The sequence below is a fragment of the Anas acuta genome, chromosome 1, assembly GCF_963932015.1.
Source record: "Anas acuta chromosome 1, bAnaAcu1.1, whole genome shotgun sequence".
NCBI classification, from domain to species: Eukaryota; Metazoa; Chordata; class Aves; order Anseriformes; family Anatidae; genus Anas; species Anas acuta.
In genome coordinates this window covers 159828834-159843450 of record NC_088979.1, presented here as the reverse complement: position 1 = coordinate 159843450, position 14617 = coordinate 159828834, and the positions used below count along the sequence as shown (strand labels likewise).

General features: G+C 37.7%; 1 protein-coding gene across 8 annotated transcripts in view; it reads left to right on the top strand.

Moving 5' to 3' along the window:
- ANKS1B (ankyrin repeat and sterile alpha motif domain containing 1B) overlaps positions 1-14617 on the top strand; it is a 433040-nt gene that overhangs the window by 264060 nt on the left and 154363 nt on the right. For all 8 annotated transcript variants that reach the window (XM_068668850.1, XM_068668849.1, XM_068668847.1 and 5 more), the window contains one exon: positions 9304-9456. In XM_068668850.1, the coding sequence (XP_068524951.1) occupies positions 9304-9456 (153 nt within the window). The remainder of the gene's footprint in view (positions 1-9303; positions 9457-14617) is intronic.

The window sequence follows — 14617 nt, the reverse complement described above, 5'->3', positions numbered from 1 at the left end:
TTCTTACAGTATGCAGCTTGTTTCTTCCTGCATGGAGAGGTCTCAGGCACAGAGCATGTCTGGGAATCTTGTAGCAGTGGCATGCCGGCAGTAAGCCTGCTTCCTGGGTGCAGACAAGAAGTAGGACATGAGTGGGGTATTGAGCACATGCTCTCTGCAAGTAGTGTTACATGAGCAGTAAAGCTGTGCTTCCAAAAAGTGCTAGATCTATTACTCATAAGTAACACCCATTTTTGCAAGCACAGTAAATCTGGCATTTAGGAAAACAGAACTACTGTGCCTGTGCACATTAACTATGCTGTGTATATAGCAGACAGGGACCTCATCATATGTTTGCTATTGCTATATATCTGGTTATATCTTGGTTTAGACGTTACAGAGCTTAGCAAGCTATTTTGAGTCATGGTATTTAATTATCTCCCATTCAGCACAGCTAACAGGTAGATCACTGCAACTTCCATTCCTAAAGATAGTGACCAAACTAGAAGATGCTGCAAAGTCAAGCTCTTAATATTTATGACCCTTTCTGGTGGTGACTTCTTGTTTCTGGCCTGCTGGAATTGAAGATGAAAAGCAGCATTCAAGGGAAGTGCTTTGTACCCTGCTTATTCCTCCTTCTAATGCCTTTCAGAATTACTTGCCAGGCTTGGAAGGAGGTCACTCGCCTGCTCATTACACTGTTTATAAGACCTTAACTATAAGGACAGAGAAGAAGAGTTATAACCACATAATACATGAGTGTTGCAACTTTGAAACACAAAGGAATGGACCAGTAAAACAAAGCACTTAGAAACATCTATGCTATAGCTCAGTGTGTTTACCTCATGGTCTCTTCATGCGTGTGCTTCAAATTTGTCTGATTAAAGCAGTCCCACAAATGTTTTACATTTTCCTTCTTTCTGTCAGTGAGCCACTCTATATGGGATACACTGTCATTTATCTGTTTTGTGTAGATTACAGTAGCATGTCACTGGTCATGCAACCATTCCCCATACAGCAAGCCTTATTCCTATTCGTGCTTTTTTACACTTTCTTAATTGTGGTTGACTCCATATTGCCTGCTGTCTACACTGAGGCAAGCTAAAATTCTATTTGAGAGGGAGTGCTATTCTTTTCCTATTCTCTTTCTTCTGCAGCTGGCCCACTGGTCACTATACAGAGCATAGTTAGATACATCTGTACTCCTCAAAACAGCCTTGAAGTCAGCAGCCTTCTGATACTGACACCAGCTTAGATTGCCATCAGGAAGTTTTCAACTTTCTTACAGGTTGTTGATGAAGAACATCATTTCCTTGGGCCTCTAGTTAGCAACGCCATGGAATTTCCTGTGAAGCTGAAGAGCTTAGTGGGTTTTTCAACCATCAAGAATAATAACATTAGTAAAAAGCAGAGAAAAAAATAGAGGTTGAAATGTATTTGGTGCATGTCTAGTGTTGATCTTCTGATTTGCTTTCCTACAAAAACAAAGCTGTATAATGTGTACCCAGATTATTCAGCAAACCAAACCAACGCGAAGTAGAGGCAATGATCAGATTACTTTTAAATCATATCGTGGCACCAAGTCATAATACTCTTGGGCCAAAGAAATCATTGCTAGTATAGCCTCTGAGAGGGATGGAAAGAACTAAAGGTGCAGTTGATAGCACATCGTCAAAAGTAAACCAGGCAAAACTACTGAGGTTCCAGCAAAGGATGAATGTTTAACTTTGGAGGTGTAAGTCTATGCTAAAATAGCCAGTTTTTGAAAGTGTGCCTGTAAATCTCTAGCACTGAGCACAGAATTACTAACAAATACCCACAGGACTGTTCTCAGAAGTGATAATCATAGAAACTCATGAGATCAAAGGCCATGCGTTCCACTTAGTTCACAAATTCCAGATTCAGGTCTTTTTAAGATTACATCATACCAAATAGAAATGCCCTGAACTGTTGCATAAAGCATCCACAGTAATACTGAATGAGATGTCTTCCCTTGACCCAGACCCATGGTGTCTGATGAAGAACTAGAAGGTCTTTTTAGTCTTCTGGATGTGTGAGAAAAATCTCAATAATTTTCTTCAGACAGGATTTTCTGTGAAGCTATTTTATTCGCGATTGCAATGGCGGGCATCCTGCAAGCAGGAACACACAGTAGGAGTTTATCATAATTAACTTTGATAATAAACTTAAGTAACTAACTTAACTAAGTTTATCATAATTTGCTATTACCCAGCACCTCATTTCTCCTGTTTCCTCACTGGCTGAGTACTACAGGTTTACAACCTACTCGATGCACTTCTGTACCATATAGGTACAATTTAATTTGACCAACTGTCAATTTCTCCTTTTCCTTTTTTTTTTTTTTTCCTAGAAGGAAGGAGGGCCTAGAAGGACTAGAGGGCCTGTGATTTTTTTCTTACTGATTTTGTACTGCTCATCCTGTTTTTCTTAGCTGTCCTCCTTATTTTGGGACAGTGTGACCATCCCCTTATCTGCTTAGCATACTCCTCACTGCTATACTGTCCAATCACTTTTGAAGATGCAAGGTTAGTGGAATTTTCCACTGCAAAAACACCTTCTATGGCAAAAACACAACTTTGTTTCTCACAGATATGAATCCAACTACTAAAAAAAAATAAAAATAAAAATAAAAAATAAAAAGTGTGTATCTATTTTTCTTTTTATTCTGAAGACAGATTCAAACTGCAAAAAGTCACAGAAAAGATGTCTGTCATAATGGTGGTAGGAAATGCTGAACTGAGTTCATGGTAGTCTGGACTTACCATTAGTGTGGGATCCTGAATTAGGCAGTGCTGTGAAGTGAATATAACTATACTGTCTTTTGATAGTAAGTTCCACAAAAAGGTGGAAGGATTTTGTTTAGCAGAAAGAAAAGTCAAACATTATTAAAACACAGCCTGAATAGTTAACTTTTTTAGTAAGTGACAAGGTAGGCAGAATAGAAAACAAAACAAAACAAAACAAAACCAAAAAAAAAAAAAAAAACAAAAAAAAAAACAAAAAAACAAAAAACAGCTCTTCCTTACCCGCTGTGCCTTTACAGGCGGGTCCTAGTTTTCACTTAGTCACTTTCTCAGCAACAGTAAATGAAAAGTGTCCTCAGGTCTATAGGAAGTTCAGCTGGTCCTCCTTGACAGCTGTCTCTCTGTCCTGACTGCAGGTTCAAGTCCTGCTCAAGTGCTGCAGGTGCTAGCTTCTTGTGGTGTTCCTGTGCCAGCTAGGCACTGTGGTCTTCAAAAGTGTCTCCCCTCAGCCTTTTATTTTACCACCTCTAGAGAAGGAATGATCTCTTCTTCCAAAAAATACGAGTATACACAATTACTTTTTGAACATACATGTACATACTTTACAACAGACAACACACAAAGACAGGAAAAAATAACTCCACCACAACCACCCACAATCCAAAATGAATCAGATTGGAAGCTGATTATTTTGTACATATTTTTGAGAGAGCTGATTAAATATCTTAGATAGACCAGCATTTCTGATAGGCCAGCATACCCATGGGTACTGAGAGAACTGGAGGAAGAGCTGACCAAGCTGTTTTCCATCATTTATCATCAGTACTGACTATCAGGAGAGGTCCCAGTTGACTGGTGGCTAGTAAATGTGAAGCCCATCTACAAGAAGTGCCGGAGGGTGGACCTTGGAAACTACAGGCCTGTCTGTCTGCCCTCAGTGCTGGGGAAGCTCATGGAGCAGGTTATCTTGAGTGTCATCGTGCGGCACTTGCAGGGCAACGAGGTGATCAGGACCAGTCAGAAGGGGTTTATGAAAGGCAGGTCCTGCTTGATGAACATGATCTCCTTCTATGACAAAGTGACACAATGGATGAGGGAAAGGCTGTGGATGTGGTCTACCTTGACTTCAGCAAGGCTTTTGACACCGTTTCCCACAGCATTGTCCTCAAGAAACTGGCTGCCCGTGGCTTGGACTGGCATACACTTTGTTGGGATAAAACTGTAGGAAGGCTCTGCAGGAGGATCTGGATAGGCTGGACCGATGGGCTGAGGCCAACTGCATGAGGTTTAACAAGGCCAAGTGCCAGGTCATGCACCTGGGGCACAACAACCCCAAGCAGAGCTACAGGCTGGGAGATGAGTGGTTGGAAAGCTGCCTGGCAGAGAAGAACCTGGGAGTATTGGTTGACAGTCATCTGAATATGAGCCAGCAGTATGCTCAGGTGGCCAGGAAGGCCAACAGCATCCTGGCTTGTATAAGAAGCAGTGTGGCCAGCAGGTGTAGGGAAGTGATTGTCCCCCTGTACTCGGCTCTGGTGAGGCCACACCTTGAGTACTGTGTTCAGCTTTGGGCCCCTTACTACAGGAAGGACATCGAGGCCCTGGACTGTGTCCAGAGAAGGGCTATGAAACTGGTGAGGGGTCTGGAGAACAAGTCCTACGAGGAGCGGCTGAGGGAGTTAGGGTTGTTCAGCCTGGAGAAAAGGAGGCTGAGGGGCAACCTTATCACTCTCCATAGGTACCTTAAAGAAGGCTGTAGCGAGGCAGGGATTGGTCTGTTCTCCCATGTGCCCAGTGATAGGATGAGGGGGAATGGGCTAAAGTTGCCCATAGGGGTTTGGGTTGGATATTGGGAAGAACTTCTTTACTGAAAGGGTTGTTATGCATTGGAATGGGCTGCCCAGGGAAGTGGTTGAGTCACCATCCCTGGAGGTCTTTAAACGATGTTTAGATGTAGAGCTTAGTGATATGGTTTAGTGGAGAACTTTTTACTGTTAGCTCAGAGGTTGGACTAGGTGATCTTGGAAGTCTCTTTTAACCTAGATGATTCTCTGATTTTTAAAGAAAACACACGTTTTCTTTAAAAAAAAAGTTCCTTACAAAACAACACAGGTGTGCAATTTCACTGTAATCATTGCTGTCATTTAAAAAGCTGTGAAAGTCAAGTCTTCTCTTTCTCCTTGCAAAGGAGATACAAAGCTTGATTTTAATACAGTGATGAGATCCTCCAGATACTGATATTTCCTGTGGAGAAAATACCATTAATTTCCCAGCTGTCTGAGATGATCACATAAAACTGGTAATTGGCCATGTTACTGAATTCACCTTGATGCTTCTGGTGCATATGTGCTTACTTTGAAGCTCCATTCGTATTTATTTGGCTACATTTCAGAGACAAAAAGTCAACTAAAGTACTTCCTATCTAGACGTAAAATACCATATAGTTATAGTAGTGATGCACTTCCAAAAAGACTGATGTACATGCAGTCCCTTGTAAAGGATTTCTCAGCCCACTAGGATGCTATTTGATGTTACTATTTTATTTTGAGAAACAGCTTTTTCTGGCTTCTGTCTTCTATTCATTTCAAAGCAAGCAATACTCATGATAGTTCAGTAGAACCAAGGAGAGAAACCTCCTGTGTTTTGTATCTTCCTCCATACTTAGCTTATATTATATTTTCCTAAACATTTCTTTTTCTCTATCACTTCTAAATCCTATGGGCCTCCTCCTTAGTGTTTTCCATATTTGTCATGCTAAAATTATCTGCATTTGAACAGCTAACACCAGCATTGCTCTTTATAGATATCCTAACGAATTGGGAGCACTGTCTGTGGAAGAACAATACTGCCTCAATTTATGAGCAGTTAATCCTTGAAAGGCTGTATTTACAACAGACATGACTTGAAGCTCAGAGATTTTATACTATGATGAGTCAAAAAGTGTGCACATAGCCAATTTGATGTTTGACACCACTGGTTCATCTGTTGTAGCTGGTGTGAAATGATTGAAGTCTTACATGTGCAAATATGGTCAGTAGACAGGAGGCCTTTTCTTTACAAAAACAAACAAACACAAAATAACCAAACAGCAAACAGCATCAGCAAGGTAGTCTATAAGGTGCAAATGATCTGTGAGAGGAGGCTAAAATCACAGTGTAATACAGAAAAATATATAGATATGCAGTCCAAGAGCCATAACCTGTTAATGAGAACATGGATAAGATGCAACTAAACTGAATCTCTAATAAAGTAAAGAGGCAGCATTTCTAGGCAGATACATTTCAAAGTGTTTTTGCTTTTATTTAAAAACTCTATAATCTTTTATATGAAAAGCAGATACTGTTAATGATACTATTGTGTCTAGATAACTAATCTGTCAATAAATACTAGAAAGGAAAAAAAAATACAGCCAGCTATGAATGACAATAAGCTAGTTGGTGTTATTAACAGACATAACAAAACCCTACGTACAAGGGGACTGATAGTGAAAGGTTATTAGTTTTCATGTATTAGACACATTTTAGAAAATCTGTTTAGAAAAGAGATTTTCTGTCATCGGTGTTGGGGAGCAACAGGAGGGGGCTCCCTACCAGGACAAGGGAGCTGGAAGCTGAGGAGAGCGCTGGGGCAGGCAGGACAGGCAGCCAAATCACAGAAACACAGTGTTGTAGAATGGCTGAGGTCGGCAGGGCCCTCTGGAGGTTATCTGCTGAAACCCCCAGCTCAAGCAGGGCCACCCAGAGCAGGCTGCCCAGGATCATGTCCTGACAGCTTTTGAAGATCTCCAAGAAGGGAGACTACCAAAGCTTCCTGGCCAACCTATGCCAGTGCTCCTTCACCTGCACAGTAAGAAAGTGCTTCTTGACATCTAGACAGAACCTCCTGTACTTGAGGCTTTGGGGTAGGGAAAGGGAAAATGTTTCCAGAACCTGCTGGTTCCCCAAAATACTCTAGTGCATGCTCATATAGGTTGCTGAGTGACTTCCTAACAATTTTGTCTATTGGCACCAAATTCAGAAATATGAAATTTTCACATACATTTCAGTTGTTCTCAGTGTTTTGATTATTGGATTGTCCTGTATTTTCTTGCCTGCATCCCTTTGCAACACACCACAGTTATATTGATATCAGTTTTAACAGCCCATCTGATGGAGATGTTCACTGGAAACTGAGTTCAGAAGTTTCCCATGCTGTGTTTGTCATTCATAGAAACTGATGGGTTACCAGTATCATGGACCAAACTGGATGAGATTTCTCTGGATTTCTCATCCAGTTTGGTCAAAAAGAAAAAATGATATCAACATCAGGTCAAAAGAAAAATCTTGTTAATATCAACATTTATTAAACATAAAGGTCAAATAGTACTAAAAAGAACAAATTTGCTTAATGTTACCCATCTGAATACTCTAAAAATTGTTATGAAGGTGCTTCACTTTTCTTTGTTAGAGAAAGGAAACAAAAATACTTTATACATTTCAAAAGCCATGGCTACCCTGTGAACCCAATACATCTTCTTCATATTGTTTCTGTATTAGATTTTTCTTCTGTTTATTGAGTCCTTTCTTTTCAAGAATCATTTTTTTAAACATAACTTATTTCAAATCTACTCTTGAACTAAGCATCACAGGAGGCAGAACTATCAGGGTTCTTCATGTTTTTTCAGTCTGCTGGACAGACTACCTTTAATAAAAAAAAATTAAATCTGAATGACAATGAAAGAAGAGTTTGCCGTGCTTTTGACATCTAGAACTTTCATTCTAAATCAGGATAACTAGTTTTCATAATGTGTAGATCAGCAACAGAATTGTATTCACTGTCATGCAGTCATAACTTAATTCCTGCGTGTAAACTCTCAGTTCCTAATACAAATCCTTTGCTTCAGAAGTGACCTGAAAGGCCGTAATTTCCATAGCTAATTATGGGGATTCTCTACTCCCTCTTTTATGATATAAGATTATAATTTCACTGCATCATTTAAGTATTTCCAGTAATATTTTATACCCAACATATGCAGCAAAAGACCAAAGAGTAAACTGTTATATCCATGATGCCGTGTGTCTGCATCCCTTCTCTCTGCTACTGTGAGAAACCATGATCATATTCACGATGTGCTGGCTTTCTGCATTTGAAAAGACAGATACACAAACACTACTCTGGCTTTCAAATATAGACATTAACTTTTTTTCCCTGCTTTGAATTCAAATTGTATTTCAAATAAGCTGTGAGAAATAAATGGGTTCAGGCAAGATATTAAGATAAGAATTCTCTCATTTTTAAATTACTTTGTCACTCACTTCAAACTTAAGCTCAAAGCATTATGTTTCTGTCACACTTCCCTTGTTTCTCAGAAAGTAAGAATGTATATAAGCAGACAGGCAAAAATGGGAGACTGGCTTTCACCATGCAACTCTTGCATATTCTGGAGATGCTGTACAAAATACAAGGCCTTCTAAACTTCTGAATCTTCATATAAGTTTACCAGTTCAATGTTTTAGAAATAGTTACACTTCAATACAAAGGTGATATGCATATAATCCTGTTGAAAACTGAAGCTATTCCATAAATTTTTCTATTTCTTTGTGCCACTGTTGCCAATTGCTTTAAAATTCATAAGAGCAGTACATCATAACTATCTGCACAGGTAGCAGATCTATACATTTTTTTCTTTAAGGGTTAGCTTGAAAATCTTCACTAGTGCCACTGAGAGGTGATTGTGAAAGAGAAATTGAGTTCTTTACTTTTTAGTAGTTTAACAAAATTCAGAAAAATAACATGCCAGCGGTATTTCTTATTTTTTTATGAAAACAAGATTTATGTGATTATGCTTTCTGTGTCTGTATTGGTATATAAATGTACATGGTGCTTTTCTGTCTATGTCATTCTGTCAGTTCTATTCCAATAATACTTGTTTCGATTGTCCAATCTCAATCAACTTTACAGAAGCAGAGCAATCTAAACTATATTAAATTCCCAAGAGCTCAATGAAAAATGTAACCAGGTAGAGGAAAGAGACTATTTTAAACTTCCCCTGGGGGTGGAAAAATATACTGTGGCTTCAACCACTATGAAATATCAGATAACGTAGTAGAAAAGATAAATTAGGAGTAATATAACCAAGGAAATATGTTTCATTTGGAATTTGATAGCAAAATATCCAATTCTCAGTCTAATTTCTTCCCCTGCTATGAAATCTTAGGTGCAAATCTGACATTTTTGTGCAGTCAGGATATTAATAATGTCTCTATCTCTTTCTTTTGCCCTCCCTTGGTTATGGATTCTGTGATGTCTTGTAAGAACTGAACTCATGCTACAGTCTTGATACATTTTGGTTTAAAAACAAACACCTGTGAGAAGAAAATCCATTGAAAACTAAGTTTTATAAGTACTTTTACTCACAAAATTGTTTCTTCATGTTATGACAATCATTAGACGGATGTTGGTCAGAGAGTAAAAACACAGAAAAAAAAAAATAATACAAACCACTGTCCTGAATTGTGTTTAATGAATATTAGCAGTAATTCTTGCTCTTTTTTTTTTTTTTTTTTTTTTTTTTTTTCAGATGAAGCAGATTGGTCATGATGGCTACAACCCCACCTCTGTAGCTGAATGGCTGGATTCCATTGAATTGGGTGACTATACCAAATCCTTTCTAATTAATGGCTATACATCGATGGACCTTGTGAAAAAAATCTGGGAGATTGAATTAATTAACGTAAGTTGGTCAATTTGTAGCAGTAGTTCCTCCAAAATACATTACAACACATGTCCTTACATAGCAAAGTGAAAGCACACAAGCAAATTTCATTACAAATATCATCATCAAGTACTGTTAATGATTACAGCTTTTATGGCTATACCTAGGCTCACCATACCCTTTGCTTCCATTTGCTTTTCCATTGTCTTTAGCATGGTATTCAATCAGTATGATTGTGTCTGACTTCAAGATGTTGAATGACATTTAAAAATATGTTTTTATAGCTTATAGCTACAAAGCGTAAGACATCACTTATAAAATGCTTAACAACAGTACTTCTTATAAAGATACTTAAAGTTTGCTTTTTCCACATGCTCTGGCTAAGTTAAACTTAAAAGAAAGAAACCTTAAATGTAGCCAAGTTATGCTGGGGGGAACAAAATATTTTTTAATCACTTTTGCTTGAAACTTTATTTACATGAATCAATTAAATTAGAGGCCCAAATATGGGCAAATATAAACTTTCATATGAACTGTACTGCATATTAATTTGGAATAAGATGAATTTTCTACTGTTACAGTGAAGACATTGACAGTACAACTCTACCATTGGAATATTCCTGCAAGTTTTGTATCTGAAACTGAGTTGTTTGGTTTTGTAAAAGATAATTATAGTTTTGGATCTGCTGTGACTTTTGAAATCAACTATATCATCATCTTATCTTATCTTTAAGGCAGTCCCTATATGGACAAAAGTTCAGTGTTGTATTTTACCAGCTCTTTACAGACAAAAAGCTGTGCTTTTCTTTTCTGTAAAGGAAGGAAGATTCCTGCATCTCTGCCTCTAATTAGTGCCTAGTTCCCAGAACAGTGAAAAGGGCTACCAGTAGCCATAGGCAATCAAGCATAAGATAGAGCAGCTGATATAGCTTTAAAGTGGGGAACAGTTCCCACTTCCCTTCAACCTAGACAAATGGAAAATATAAAGATGGTGCAAAGCCATATTCCAGCAAAGTAGCTGGTGTACAAGGCACAAACATGTATATCCTGAGACTAGTGTTTAAAAGAGCTATTTCATATTGACTGAAAGACAAAGCTATTACTTGTTAAATTTCTTTTCTTACCATCACACTGCAGTTAATTTTAGCTAGCATGAAAATGTAGAATTAAGAGTAAGGATCAAAGTCAACCTTACGTGTTCAGTCTGTTGAATTCAATGTATGTCGTAGGTGTATAAAGGAAGTTAGGATATGATTGATTTTATGGGTGTCTGCTGTTAAGCTATTTATAACTGTAATTCTTTTTTCTGTAAGTGGCTGAAATTTTATTAATAAATGGGGATCCTTTGCTCTACAACCTTACATAAGTGAAAAACCAGCACCGAGTTGAAAAAAATGGAAGTCTCTGCTCACATTACCTTTTGTAACTTAATTTTGCATCCCAACCATTTTGCCATTATCAATTCAGAAACAAATTACCCTTTAGCTCCCCCAAGTGGATCATTAAATCCTCATTAAAGGCTTGTGGTTTAATTCCAAACTTACTTAAACTGATGAAATGGGAAGTACCTGCACTGAAGTTAACAGGAATACACTTCTGTAAAATTACTATAAACCAAACCAGTACATACCCCTCTAATTTCAAGGCTTAACAACATGTTCTCATTTAAGGCCTGTGCTTTTTGGGAAAACATTCCTTTTTGCTATGGTTTGCCAGGAGCAGCTGTTAAACAGTTGCTAAAATATTTGTATAGTTATAGATACCCAAACAGTATATATTTTTCCCACCTGATATAATATCGTATTATGTTGTTCAAGAGCAGAGTAAGTAAATCATTTCCACATTCTCAGAATTTTCTTTTTAGTCTAGTCAATGTATATTTCCTTTTTTTTTCTTTTTTTTTTCTTTCTTTTTTTTTTTTCTGATTTTTCCCACCAATCATTAGTATCTAATCATAAAGAAATAATTGTTTCCTAAGAAAATCTGTAGCTCAGGGAAGTATTTATTGTTATTTTGCTGTTTGGATGGAGTGGAATCTTTCAGAAAAGGATAAAACATTGGTCTGAGGTGCTGTGAAGTCTGACAGAACAAGACGCTTATCTCTGACCTGTAGTCCTGCTGTCTGAAATCCATTTCAAAGGCTCCACCTCCCCATTCAGACCAGGGCAAACAAGACCTTATTACAGAAAGTTTTTCATGAAGGAATCCATACGCATCAAAGACACTAACACTGGAATTATGACTTCTGTATTTAGTAGTTCAGAATCCACGCACTTGGAAAATAACAGAAAATCCCAACCCAACATCCTGAAAAGAGTTCAAAGTACCCGTGGTTTGGTGATTCTTAGTGCTTCAGTTGTAGATTGAGCAAAAAGTTTCATTTGTATCTACTCCAAGTACTCAATAGAAACATAACAAAAGGGTTACAGATATGATAAAGTTTTCATTTTAGCCATCAGTTAAACAGTTACAGCCACTAAATTTGACAGAAAAGCCATTCTTGCTTCCTATTTCTTAATCGCTACTTCTTTCCATTATGCTACTGGGAAACCATCCATGGCTTATGGAGTGGTAGAAACAGATTTGAGGGTAGATATATTTTATTAAGTAAAGTAGCATAGCTGAAAGGGTATGGACAAGGAGACAACATTTGCTTTTGCACAAGCCCTTGTTTCCATTCTAAAAAATGAAAATTCTTTACTATATTCTTTCTACACTTTTTGTCATCATCAACTCATATGCTGGTGGATGAATTTCGTGAGGTCTTAGATTTTTTTCCTATGGTAATAACAAGGTCATTCTTTATCATAATGGCATCTAATATGCCATTGTGAGTTTTACTGATGACATGTCTCTGAACTTCCATGTGTGATGCTGACCAAGGTGTTCTATTTCTATTTCAATGCATAAATCTGTTAAATTAAGTTATTAAAGCAAACAGTCCATTTTGGGGGAAGAAAAAAATAAAAAAGCAGAGAGCATATTCTGAAAGTCTCCTTGCAGCTGAATGAAGCTAGCTTCCATAAATTCCTTGGATAAACTATAACAGGTGGCAAGAGATAGGATCATGCAGAGGATGATTCAAAGTGGTTAATTTATGGCTAATTATCTGGATTGCTTCCTAGAGGAATTTGTTTCTCCCTATTGACATGTAGAGATGCTAAGAAGATTAGCTTTAGTACATTAAAGTTAACCTTTGTATGTAAGTCCTTACTCCCTTAGGAAACTGGGATGATCAGAGCTTTAAATATTCCTAAAAATAACATCTTTTACTTTTATTTCTGACACTGTTTTACTATCCTTGGAAGTTAGCATCTAGTCAAGCACGTTTGGAAAAAGTGAGAGGAAAATGCCAAGCACATGAGAAAAGAATTCCAAGACACCTGTGGTAAAGGCCATCTTCCTTCAGTTTATCTGGTCTTCCATCTACCTTACTGGCAGAAACAAATTTAATATGCAGCTTTCTGCATCAAATTCATGTCAGCTCTAATTTATGTGCTAGTCTCTTTTGGACTTTTATGTATACATACATATAATGTTTGTTATTTCAAGCACAATCAAGCAGCAATTACTTAAATTGTATCAGAAAAGTCATTTAAAAAGTAATTAATTTGTGTTATCTTTCATCAGCCTTTCCAGTCCTTTTTCAACAAGCCAGACTTTGGAATTTAGATTCTGTTTCACTAATTAATTTCTCATTTAGATCCAGAATTTTCCCAAATTCATTGCCTAATTTCTCAGGTGTATGCTTCTTATGACACATTGGTGTAATTACACAGAATCAGAGAATGGTCAAGGTTAGAAGGGACTTCTGAATATCATCTAGTCCAACCTCCCTGCCAAGCAGGATCACCTAGAGCACATTTTGCAGGATGGCATCCATGTGGGTTTTGAATATCTCCAGAGAAGGAAAATTCACAACCTCTCTGGGCAACCTGTTCCAGTGCTCTGTCACCTTCACAGTAAAGTGTCCTCTCTCATTCCAATGGAACTTCCTGTGCTTCAGTTTGTGCCCGTTGAAGCACAATTGCCTTGTCCTTAGATTTTAAGTATTCAGGATATGCCTTTTCCCAGAACTGGCTTTTCCAACACTTCTGTTTTTATCTCCCAGATTCCTTGGCTCAGTAGAAAGGTCAAATTCTATCCTCAGATTCAGATGCCATCTATTCAATACTGTAGCTATGTGTAACATTTCTGAAAAATGTCTAATCTGCTAAAAGAAGTCCACTATGTTCTGAAATCCCATAACCCATCTAAAATATGTACCTTGCTTTAAAGTATAAATGCTCTTCTACATGACTAATCATATTATTCTTGTCTGTTATTCTGGATTACTTACGTAACCCTCCCCCTCTGGGATTCACTCTGTTCAGAGAACTTTTAACCAAAAAGATTCTTCATGCAAGATATAAACAAGTTAAAAGTACAAAGTGAGTTATTTATTATCTAATACACACAATACATTGCAGGACTAATGAACTAAGCATTAAATCAACCCCACCACCACCAAATGAGTCACTCAGTCTACTGGGCAAATAGTCATCAGTCAGGTAGGGAATGCTGGCCTGTGCTGCTCTGTGGAACAGGATAATCTATGATGTTGCTGAATCGCTGTCTTACAATTCCCTTTTTTCCTTTGGATTTTATGCATTTTCATTTGAGTGTTGTTATTCTTGAATCCTCAAGGTGCTGGTTTCCCCAGCCTCAACAATCCTACGTATGTCTGCAATTTCACCTTTCTTATCTTGTGTGCTTCTAGCCTATGTACTCTCTCACGGCTCCTTCTCACACCCTAGCACTTTTCTCAAAAGAAAACTGAGAATGGTTACACAGCTGTGCTATACTGAAAGTAGGCCTCGAATCACAGATAGATGAACTCCTGGGAGGGAGGTTGCATGTAAGTGGCCTGGTTTACATTTCTTCTCAAGTAGTTCATCCTGCATTGTGAGCCTCTTCTATTGTTTTTACAATGATCTTTCACATGGGTAATTCAGTCTTTTCTTGAAAATTAATGTTAACAAAATGGTTTCATAAATTCAATTAGATTCCAGATTTTGAGCTTTTGAGGAAGTGTTAATGATACAGTCTCACCCAACTTGTATTCCTGGTTTATATTAGGATATGACTGCTGTTCAGGATCAGATCAAAGATACTACAGAAAGGAAATAGCTACCAATGG